This window comes from Euprymna scolopes, chromosome 33 (genome assembly GCF_053919585.1).
Source record: "Euprymna scolopes isolate OS-2025 chromosome 33, ASM5391958v1, whole genome shotgun sequence".
NCBI classification, from domain to species: Eukaryota; Metazoa; Mollusca; class Cephalopoda; order Sepiida; family Sepiolidae; genus Euprymna; species Euprymna scolopes.
Genome location: NC_136514.1, coordinates 71,847,373 through 71,860,349, shown reverse-complemented (window position 1 = coordinate 71,860,349; position 12,977 = coordinate 71,847,373). Strand labels below are relative to the sequence as shown.

The window sequence follows — 12,977 nt, the reverse complement described above, 5'->3', positions numbered from 1 at the left end:
TTCATTGGTTTATATCATTTGTAATTGATTTCATTGGTTTATGTGATTTGTCATTGATTATATTGGTTTATTTCATTTGTCATTTATTTTATTGTCATTTGAGTTTATTTATTTATTATTCATTGCTTATTTATTATCTATTTTGTTTATTTATTTTTATTTTGAAGTGTTTATTAAACAAGAAATGTGGATTCAATTTCGTGTCAACGATTTATTTCTAGATGTAATTTAGCAATCAAAATGGATTCTTTTACCTGATAGTCACTAACATTTTTTTTTGGTGACTAGGATATCTGCTTTGATTGTCTTGTCGATATGTTTGCAAGCTTGGATGTATCTGTGAAATTAACTTATGTGTTTGCAGATGTTCGTTAATTCTAATGTGCAAGGGCATCACTTACTACCAATGTATGATTTATCGCAGGTGGTTCATTGTATGTGATATATAATGTTCATGCGCTTCCATAAAGTATTGGTTGTTATGTGACAGTTTGCTAGAGTGTGTGTTTTTTATGTGTTTTGTGTGTAGTTGGTTTTTCCTGCAGTGTGTATTAGTTGTATGTCTAGACCCTCCTTAGGTATGGTATTGCTAATAGCTGTAGTGATCCTGACGTTGAAGTGCGACAGCTGTATAAAGCAGGTCTCAGAGAGAGTGTGAAACGTCTGTTTTGGGGGTTTGGCAACGTGTCTAATAGTTTGTATAGTGTATTTCGTTAGTCCTTAGTACATGGCGGTTTTATTGCTGTAAGGGGTCTTGTCAGCTTCGTTGCTGCATTTATTGCGGGAGCGCGTCAATTCGTTCTCTGCATAACCTATTTTTGTATGACGATAATTGACCGATCTGTAATGTATGAAAATGTCTATACAGGCGGGCATCCTGTAGAATTAAGTATTTATGTTACCATCATCTGAGATATCCAGGCTGAAGTCTAGGATTGCTAGGAATACAGAACTGTCTGGGTGCTCAATAGTGAACTCAGTGTGTGGGTCTGTGTTGTGAAATGTGTTAAAAATTGAGCTCGTCTCTGTCTGGGATCGTGCTAGAATGACGATGTCGCTCACGTATTGTGTAAAGAAGATGTCGTCAACGTATCGTGCAAAAGATGAGAGGATGCTGTTCTAGTTTATCCATTAAAGATTTGAGGGATGAAATAAAATATATTTTGGATAGAAATCGAAGTCACGCACCGAATAAAAGTATTCAAATTAAAAACATTTTGATTAAAATTAAAAATATTGTGCATCATATCGTTGTTCCATGCCGAATATAAGTATAAAAACTGAAAATATTTTAGATGAAATTTAAAATATTTTAAATGAAATTAAAATATTTTGGATTTAATTGCAGTACTGCACTAAATATAAGTACTCAAATTAAAAACACATTAGATAAAACCAAAACATTTTCGATAAAACCGTAGCGATTATAAGTATTCAAATAAAAAAGTTATTAAAAGAAATTAAACATATTTTTAATGAACCTGCAGACATAAACCATTATTTGTATTATTAGAATATGAGTGTTCAAAATTATCAAACAAAACGAAACATAAGTGGAACCAAAACATCAAATGCAGGTCCCATGTTCATAGGAAAAAGAACAAGGCTTCCATAGCCGTCATCCAAGACACTTTTGAAACATTAACCTTAAAACAAATTGGGCTAAGTCCTTAAATAAAATTGTGATGAAATGTTATTTGAAGAGTGGTCCCTTAAACAAGCGATATAGACAACAAATGCATCGATAATGAAATGAGGTGGGCTTGTTTTAACTAAGATAACAAAACCTTGCAGAGCAAGCCCGTGTTATAAGAACGAATGAATAGTCATCTGCTAATGAAATTGTAAAAATATAAAGAGAAATAGAGAGAAAAAACTAATATGAAATTGTGGGCATCAATAAACTTGATATCGTCGATTAAATGTCGAGGGTAGAAGAAACAACTAAATTTGTAAACGAAAATATTGGAACTTACGACAATCAAACTTACGACAATCAAACTTACAACAATCTAACTTTTTCCATCGAAGCAATCGTTGAACGTATAGAACGTGAGATGACAAAAGAAGACATTGATATTTCCAGATTATTAGATGAAAAATTGAGAGCTAGCAAGTCAGGCCAGTCGCTGAACCTCCGATTTGTCGATAAGAAAATACTTAAATCTGTCACTATCAAACTTAATGAAGTATTGCCATTTCATTAGTAAATAATTTAGATCAGAGTAATAAAGCTATCAATGCTTGTGTGAATACTGCGCGATACTATTGGCGATCCAAGTGTTAAAAATAAAACAAAAAGATAGAACAGGAATAATTAGGGTTTATCAATGATCAAAATTGATCAAAATTTGCTTCTTAACACAAAAGAGAATTAAGGTTAGTTATTTAGCACAAAAACATTTACTGAGAGTTGCTCAATTTTCCAGTTAGCGTGTGGACGTTTTTTTTTATGTGCGGTTGCAATTAAAGACATAAATAAAAGGAACTGAGATATATTTAGGATTGAAAAGGATTTTTATGACGGTGGGGAGCAGTTTTTTAGAATGTAGTGTTTTACAGCGTTTTTACGACAGTCCGTTTGATGACGGTTAGAAAGGCAGTAGAACTTTACATCAATTGTTTTTTTTTGTTTGTTTGTTTTTTTGTTTTTTGCTTTTTGGTGGGGGGTGGGGATTCTGGGTAAAGCAGATCGTGACTCGGCGGTTCGCAGAGAGAGATCGGATATAGTGGAATCGAAACCGGGCGAGAACAGACCCGCCTGAGGAGAAAGTCACTGGGGACTTACCCGACCAGTTAGTTATCAAGTAACGTTTAGGTTCCTGTTTCATGGTTACGCGACGGTATCACACACACGTCAAGAGCTTAACTGATTTACATGAAGTATGTGTCTTGCGTTGTTTATCTTGGCGCCATCACGGGGGTGATTGGTCTACAACTGTGTCGAAGTTACTCGGAATAGGAAAACGAAAATAAGAAGTCAAAAATGAGCTCTGGTGGCGTAAACGCTTAAATGATGAGTCTATAAAGCAACTACGAGAGGATTTAAGTAAAGTACAAGTCAGGGTGCTTATGAAAGACTAATAATGATAATAAATTTTCTGACCACCAAAATGTTTCCAATGTGTAATTTAAGAACGGAAACAACGTATTACAGCTAGACCTGCCAAAGTTAAACGTTATAGTAAAAGAATTGACCCGGATCAACGGAACAGACAGCTTGAGAAAAACCAGAAATTTAGTTTTTTAATCAATTAAAAGGGAGGGGAAGTGCGTTAAACCTGATGCTGATCAATCTCGTGTATTCTGGAAAGACATTTGAGAGAATGGTGTAAAACATCCGGATGATGCAGGATGAATCAAAGATATTGTCCTCTAGAATATATAAATGACCATAAGAATTACCGTTGAGATGCTAAAGGGGAAGGTGAAAAAACTGTCAAATTGTAAGCATGTGTGGCGTTGCCTCTGTGTAAAATGATTAGCAGTTCCTCCCTACTTTGCTCGCAAGACATAAATTAAAATATATATATATATATATATACATATATATATATATATATATATATATATATATATATATATATATATATATATAAAGGTATGTTATCCGTGAGATTTACAACATTTGTGCCTGGTTCAAGAGCAGTTATCCTCGCAAGATATTAAGTGAGTCACATGGATGACAAAAATGACAAAATGCATGAACAACAACGGATTTATAAATAATAATACTTTTATTACAGTAGAGGGTTCAATCTCTCAACATCAATAAAGTGAAAGAGAGGTCGAACACAACGAACAAACAAAACTAATTCTGATATTACGAAAGGTGATTGAGTCTAAATAAAAAAAGAGTATTAAAGCCGAGCGTCATTGCAAAGTCTGCTTAATTGCTCATCTGAGATAGAGGGGGAGTTGGATGTTGGGATTGGATAAAAGTAAATCTGAAGTACTTCAGCTGAGTAACGTAATCAGAAACTCAGAAATAAAATGTAAAAAATATGCCCAGTCCCGAAGTGTGCGAGGAATTGGGAGATAATAGTATCATTCATATGTTGTTCAATGTTTTTTTTTCTCTTTATTACTCTCCTCTTCTTTTCTTTTCGATTCTATTAAATGTTTCTCCCAGATAATTTCTTTGGTGAATAATCCCTTCTTGTGGTTGGGCGGTGGGACAATTATTCGTTTTATTTTGTTTTTTGCGACTCAATTGGCATAAGTTCTGATTTGATTGTTATTCGATTTTTATGAGGCAATGACTTCATGATGATTTTGTAATTCTTCACAATATATATATATATATATATATATATATATATATATATATATATATATATATATCCAATTAAAACAAAGCATGTCTTCAAAAGTCTCTTCGCGTTCCTCGACAATTATTATCTCACCGTGAGATGCCCTGGTCGCATGGCATGCCGCGGATTTATATCATAGTTCGATCAACTAGATGCAGTTTTTTGGGCGTATGTAGTAACCGCCTGCTAATGCATAGAATGATTCTTTTAAAAAAATTTGTCGCGCATGGTTTTCGTTTACCGCAAATACTGTTTCATTCCACCGTTCTTGAATTACCAATTTTCATTATAATCATTTTCTTTTTTACTTTTGGCAATGGAGAGTGAAAACGTAGGAGAAGGAGAGAGAGAGCGATAGTTTTAGAGAGAGATGGGTGAATGTTCGTCTGCCTGGACTGTTTCCGTTATCGCTTTTAGTTTGTGAGTGGATGGAGGAAATGGTGTCGGCTGACTGACTGGTAACTAAAATGTAGGCATCGTCTTGTGGTGTTTGCATTATGGGCCCAATATGATTTTAGGTCACAGAGGTTTAAAGTAGAGAAAGGCAATAAGCCTACAAGAAATCGCACGTCAGGATCCATAAAGCATGAATAATAGAATGCTTTAGAATATGCAAAATAGGAGACCAGGTTATCAATCTGATTGGAACAGCAATGAAAGCATGGAGACTTGAACTGACATCTAAATAATAAATAATGCATAACTCAGAAAAACCTACAAAGACATATATTTCAAGTAGATTCCCTAATCACCACTACTGTACATCATAACCATGGTGTCCCTTAACAATATACTAAGGCAATTGAAAGCCGAATATTTGTTTATTAATAGAGATGCTAAAATAAACCACTTTATGTATATGGACGACCTGAAATTTTTCGCAAAACAAAAAACAAAGATGAACTAGAGACGCAAACAAACACGATAGCCAGGATATCCGAATAAAATAGAAAGATGAGCATTACTAGTGATAAGGGAATACTGGAGACAACGTAAGGTATGGAACTACCCAACCAAATGGAGACGAGGGCAGTAGTTTAACATGGCAGCTACAAACATTTGAGAGTTCTGTGATCAAACACTATTAGAACAACAGAAATGAAAGAGACAATTGGAAATAATACCTTATAAGAGCAAGATTACCCCTAGAAACTAAACTATATAGTAGAAACCTAATAAAACGTATAAACACGTGGGCAGTATCACTTGTAAGATACCCAGAACTGTTTATAGATTTGACCAAAGAAGATTCGAGGTATTTCAACCAGAAGACCAGGAAACGTGTGACCATGCACAATCTACTACACTCCAAGAATTCTACTAATAAACTCTATGTGAAAAGGAAAGACGGATAAAGCGGATTGATATTATAGAAAACTCTGTGAATGATACAAAAAGAATGAGAAAAATACATAACGCAGAAAAAAGGAGGATTAATCAACGCAGTAAAAGACACAGTAAAATGAACAAGACAGAGAACAAAGAGGGAAGGGATATGACGATAAACCATGGGAAGAGAAACAGTTACACGGACGATTCATGAGGACGAAAAATATAAGACTCACGAAAACATTTAGACATGATTACGAAAAGGACACTAAGAAAAACTGAATTTCTAATAACAGCTGCATAAGATAACGCGATTACAAACAACTATATCGAAGCAAAGAGACAAAACGATAAACCACATAATAAGTGAATGCAGCAAACTAATCCAAAAATATAAACATAGACACGATCACGTGGGGACGACAGTACAATGGAAATTATGCAAACAACTGCTTCTTGAAAAATCAGACAAATGGTACAAGCACAAACCAATAGCAGTATTTTAAAACGACAATCTTAAAATTGTATGGAACATGGACGTACAAACAGATAAACCCATCCAAGCAAGAAGACCGGATATTATAATAGATAACATGAAGAAAAAGGTCTGCTTGATTGTAGATTTCGCCACTCCAGCAGATCACAGAGTGAATATCAAGGAGATGGAGAAGTGAAGCAAATACATGGACCTGGCCAGAGAGTTGAAAGTAATCTGGAAAGTAAAGAACATCAAGATAACACCAGTAATAATAGGAGCAGTAGGAGCAATCCCGAAAGAGTACGGAAAAGGATGGATTTAATTGGAATCAGGAGGATGACTGAGATGATTTAACGAACAGCAAAAATAAAAACGGCAAAAATATGAAGAAAAACCTTTGAATGCGGAGATTAATAAACACTTCATTTCATAAGCTGAAAGTGTTAACTGAAAACTACAGCAGTAAAACAATAAAACAATAAAACAATAAAAATAGAACACTACATGGACCAGAAAGACTTAAACTGTATAATTGTAAGTCCTCTGCCCCTCAAAATAAAATAAAACCTGCGGTGACGGCATTAACTGGCACCACAATTAAATAGTCGAGAAAGGATGGAAAAACTTATGAGAGAAAGCACTAACCAAACCTCCACTGAATTAGTGCAAAGACTGGGACCTTGACAAGGCTTGTTTTCACTGAAATTCAAGGGTCGTTGCCAGCGAGAGATCAATAGTAAACGGCTGTTGCGATAACGCAAATTCATTTGCGAAGTTATCGAATCAGGTTGAGAGTACTGGATATTTGAGCAGATTAATTGTCATACAGACTCCACGGAACACCACAGATTATTGTCATTGAATAATCCCTGATAATGACCTGCTTCAGAACTCCTAGTGAATGATGATGATGATGATGATGATGATGATGACGACGACGACGACTGAGTACCAACTGGAGAAGAATTGACCGAAAATCAACCACATGTTATGGCCGATCTAAAATTGTTTGGCAAAACAGAAAATGAAATTTGTTTTCTGGTTCAACCTGTACAGCAGTGAAGTTAAGACATAAATATGGAGTTTGGAATTTCCAAATGTGTAATTGTTGCCCTTAAACGAGGGAAGAAGAGAGTAACCATGAAAGTATCATTTCGCCAAATGTTAAAAGATTAGGAGATCCTGATGCAGAAGTTGATGTTGAAGAATGTGTCGCGGGGAGCTTAGAAGTGTTCATCACTATTTGGCTAACAGCCAGGAAGTGTTAGTCGAAGCAGTGACGAAAGAGAAAGAATAAAGGAAAGATTCATTTGAAGATAATCAAAAGTACAAGGAAAGAATCGAAGCAGAAAAGATGATCAAGTTGGAAAGAATGAAACTTCATGATGAGTTTGAGTGAGATACTAAGGCACAAAAATGTCAGGACACGTGGAATTTTTTGTCAAAAGGTGACTTGAAAAGCGAAACAGAAAATCTTAAATTTGTTGCTCAGGAACAGACACTAAATGCAAACGCAATAACATGTATGGTGAGGACTGTTTTGATGAGTACAGGTTGTGCGACATATCTCTTGAAACAGTGTCACGCATTGTTAGTGCGTGTTCTATACTTGCTCAAAAATAGTACAAAGTTTGTACACATTTGCACTGGAGTTTGAGCCAAAAGTTACGGACAAATGGTACCAACATCACACAGAAGGGATAGTGGAAAATGAGGGCGTTAAAATTTTCTGGAATTTCATGACTCGGTGTGACCAAGAGATAACTCACAGGAAACCAAATATTGTAGCTGTGAACAAAAAGACCAATGACTGCAAAATTATTGATGTGGCATCCCAATAGGCAAGAAGAATGAGAAACTACGGAACTATCAGAAACTGACAGTGGAGATTGCTAGATTGTGAAATAAGAAAAGTTACATCGTTCCAATCATCATGGGTGCGCTTGGTTCAATTGCTGAAGATCTTATGAAACAACTTAACACCTTGTTAATCTGATACAACATCACCGTACTCCAGAAGTCAGTTCTGTTTGAAACAGCAAACATCTTTCGCCAGGTGCTTTCTATGTAATTAAACCTTTGACTAGCTTTTGTGTAAAAGCCCGCTCTTGAGGAAAAAACGGTGTAAAACATAACATCATTGTGAAGTTAATGGAATAAATAATAATAATAATAATAATAATAATAATAATAATAATAATAATAATAATAATAACAATAATAATAATAATAATAATAATAATAATATGTATATAGATTCATACATACATTTACAATATGTTACTTTTATTAACACATGAAGCTTGCCTAGCGGCAAATTTCTTCCAGATGTTTTTGAAAGAAAATATTTCAAAACAAAAATATGAAATGTTAATTTACCCCCAAATGAGAGCTGAACCTTGTGACTTAAAACTGATCCTAATTTATTGGTAGCTTCACATTGGTATTTGTCAGCGTCTAAGGCGTCCTGCGGTTGGGAAATAGTCAGCTTTCCGTTGGTCAATGTATATCGGGAATCCGTTTCGGAGTTGACCAGTTCATTGTTCGTTCCACGATACCATTTATAGGTGGGCCGTGGATTGCCGTTGGCCACACATTTGAGAAATATGCGCGTTTCACCAGGAATGATAACCACATTGTTCGGCTGGACAACAATTTGAGGACCTTTCTCGATTTCGTTCGGGTCACTGAACGGGCTTCCATAATCTGCAATTAATATTGAGTGGTTTCATTAATTTTATAATGCATACATTTATAAAACAGGATTGGCATAAAATAAGTTTCTGTTTTTATATTGTCTGCGAACCTTTTTAAATTTAGCCTGGTTGATGCTTAAAATAATTGTAATATGACTCGGAAATAATTTGAATATTCAAAGCGTTCTTTCTGTGGAGGCATACTATAGTTTAAAAATGACAATTGATGCCCTTTTTAACATTTATTATTTGAGGTAGAGATGAAGAATAAGTAGAGAGATTATTTTACTTTACGTTAATGCTGAGCTGGCGATGTTTGCAAATGCATCATTGATCTATATGGTTAACTTAATAACTGTTTCCTATTTAATTTAAATTAGAATATGCATATATATATATATATATATATATATATATATAAGTATATATATATATATATATATATATATATATATATAGAGAGAGAGAGAGAGAGAGAGAGAGAGAGAGAGAGGGAGAATTAGACCTCGAGTCTATAGAGCAGGGTTTATTTTAATGTATCAATTGATGTATTAATACTTTTAAAAGAACAGGGCCCATAGTACTGTAGATATATAATAAGCTCAATAGGTATATGTATCCGAGAGCTATATTTAATATTTAGTAAAAATATTAAATATTGAAAATTATAAATCAGTTTACAAAAGGAAAAACCAAAAAAAGCAACTTAAGTGTACGAGCGTTTTGGAAACTATATCCATTTTATTAAAATTGACAAGAATTATTGAAAATAATTGACAAAGGTTCTGTTTTGGAATATAATCTCATCAGCAAAAAATTGAGAGAAGAGAGAAGTTTTAAGTTCAGTCATTATGTATTTGGGCATGCTGCTGTATCTTGTCTCCGAGTGGTTGGAATAAATTATTAGAGTTTATATATATATATATATATATATATATATATATATATAGAGAGAGAGAGAGAGAGAGAGAGAGAGAGAGAGAGACAGACAGACAGACAGACAGACAGACAGACAGAGACAGAAAGAGAGATGGTTGGTTAGTTGGTTGGTTGTTTTTGATTTACGGTATATCAACCCTTTTCAGCTTATTTAATGCCGAATCCAAAGATTTTGAAGAAACTTTTTTAATAGAATATATTTGTTGTTTTCAAGTCGGTTTCTATTTTAACCCTAGTTGGGACCCTAACAGGTACTACCACTCCGGGTTCGAGTGGACCTGGGAGCAATGGCAATTAAAGGGTGACTACACACTCCCCAAAGCCCGCAAGCTGGGGCCTCACCACTGTATATAGTTTAAGGTCATATCCAGGATATGATAGATAAATGGATAAATAGAAAATTAAACAAACAAGGATAAATATATTTTTATATTCTAGATGGAGTAAATAAATATATTTTTATATTCTAGATGATTTAAATAAATATATTTTATATTCTAGATGGAGTAAATAAATATATTTTATATTCTAGATGGATTAAATAAATATATTTTATATTCTAGACGGATTAAATAAATATATTTTTATATTCTAGATGGAGTAAATAAATATATTTTATATTCTAGATGGATTAAATAAATATATTTTATATTCTAGATGGATTAAATAAATATATTTTATATTCTAGATGGATTAAATAAATATATTTTTATATTCTAGATGGAGTAAATAAATAATTTTTGTATTGTAGATGGAGTAAATAAATATATTTTTATATTCTAGATGGATTAAATGAATATATTTTATATTCTAGATGGAGTAAATAAATATATTTTTATATTCTAGATGGAGTAAATAAATAATTTTTGTATTGTAGATGGAGTAAATAAATATATTTTTATATTCTAGATGGATTAAATGAATATATTTTATATTCTAGATGGAGTAAATAAATATATTTTTATATTCTAGATGGATTAAATAAATATATTTTATATTCTAGATGGATTAAATAAATATATTTTATATTCTAGATGGATTAAATAAATATATTTTTATATTCTAGATGGAGTAAATAAATAATTTTTGTATTGTAGATGGAGTAAATAAATATATTTTTATATTCTAGATGGATTAAATAAATATTTTTATATTCTAGATGGAGTAAATAAATATATTTTTATATTCTAGATGGATTAAATAAATATATTTTATATTCTAGATGGAGTAAATAAATATATTTTTATATTCTAGATGGAGTAAATAAATATATTTTTATTCTAGATGGATTAAATAAATATATTTTATATTTTAGATGGAGTAAATAAATATATTTTTATATTCTAGATGGATTAAATAAATATATTTTATATTTTAGATGGAGTAAATAAATATATTTTTATATTCTAGATGGAGTAAATAAATATATTTTTATATTCTAGATGGATTAAATAAATATATTTTATATTTTAGATGGAGTAAATAAATATATTTTTATATTCTAGATGGATTAAATAAATATATTTTATATTTTAGATGGAGTAAATAAATATATTTTTATATTCTAGATGGAGTAAATAAATATATTTTTATATTCTAGATGGATTAAATAAATATATTTTATATTTTAGATGGAGTAAATAAATATATTTTTATATTCTAGATGGATTAAATAAATATTTTTATATTCTAGATGGAGTAAATAAATATATTTTTATATTCTAGATGGAGTAAATAAATATATTTTGTATTCTAGATGATTTAAATAAATATATTTTTATATTCTAGATGATTTAAATAAATATATTTTTATATTCTAGATGATTTAAATAAATATATTTTATATTCTAGATGATTTAAATAAATATATTTTTTATATTCTAGATGGAGTAAATAAATATATTTTTTATATTCTAGATGGATTAAATAAATATTTTTATATTCTAGATGGAGTAAATAAATATATTTTTATATTCTAGATGGATTAAATAAATATATTTTATATTTTAGATGGAGTAAATAAATATATTTTTATATTCTAGATGGATTAAATAAATATTTTTATATTCTAGATGGAGTAAATAAATATATTTTTATTCTAGATGGATTAAATAAATATATTTTTATATTCTGGATGGAGTAAATAAATATATTTTTATTCTGGATGGATTAAATAAATATATTTTTATATTATAGATGGATTAAATAAATATATTTTATATTCTAGATGGAGTAAATTAATATATTTTTATTCTAGATGGATATAATAAATATATTTTTATATTCTAGATGGAGTAAATAAATATATTTTTATTCTGGATGGATTAAATAAATATATTTTTTATATTCTAGATGGAGTAAATAAATATATTTTATATTCTAGATTGATTAAATAAATATATTTTTTATTCTAGATGGATTAAATAAATATATTTTTATATTCTAGATGGAGTAAATAAATATATTTTATATTCTAGATGGATTAAATAAATATATTTTTATATTCTAGATGGATTAAATAAATATATTTTATATTCTAGATGGATTAAATAAATATATTTTATATTCTAGATGGAGTAAATAAATATATTTTATATTCTAGATTGATTAAATAAATATATTTTTATATTCTAGATGGATTAAATAAATATATTTTATATTCTAGATGGAGTAAATAAATATATTTTTATTCTAGATGGATATAATAAATATATTTTTATATTCGAGATGGAGTAAATAAATATATTTTTATTCTGGATGGATTAAATAAATATATTTTTTTATATTGTAGATGGAGTAAATAAATATATTTTATATTCTAGATGGATTAAATAAATATATTTTATATTATAGATGGATTAAATAAATATATTTTATATTCTTGATGGAGTAAATAAATATATTTTATATTCTTGATGGATTAAATAAATATATTTTATATTCTAGATGGAGTAAATAAATATATTTTATATTCTAGATGGATTAAATAAATATATTTTTATATTCTAGATGGATTAAATAAATATATTTTATATATTATAGATGGATTAAATAAATATATTTTTATATTATAGATGGATTAAATAAATATATTTTATATTTTAGATGGAGTAAATAAATAATTTTTGTATTGTAGATGGAGTAAATAAATATATTTTTATATTCTAGATGGATTAAATGAATATATTTTTATATTCTAGATGGAGTAAATAAATATATTTT

General features: G+C 30.0%; 1 protein-coding gene across 3 annotated transcripts in view; it reads right to left on the bottom strand.

Moving 5' to 3' along the window:
* Window positions 1-12,977, bottom strand: part of LOC145258294 (contactin-like) — a 276,192-nt gene that overhangs the window by 160,771 nt on the left and 102,444 nt on the right. For all 3 annotated transcript variants that reach the window (XR_013864091.1, XM_080116330.1, XM_080116329.1), the window contains exon 6: window positions 8,500-8,826. Coding sequence is in view for 2 of the 3 variants with exons in the window: in XM_080116330.1 (XP_079972456.1) it covers window positions 8,500-8,826 (327 nt within the window). In the remaining variant the exon portion in view is untranslated. The remainder of the gene's footprint in view (window positions 1-8,499; window positions 8,827-12,977) is intronic.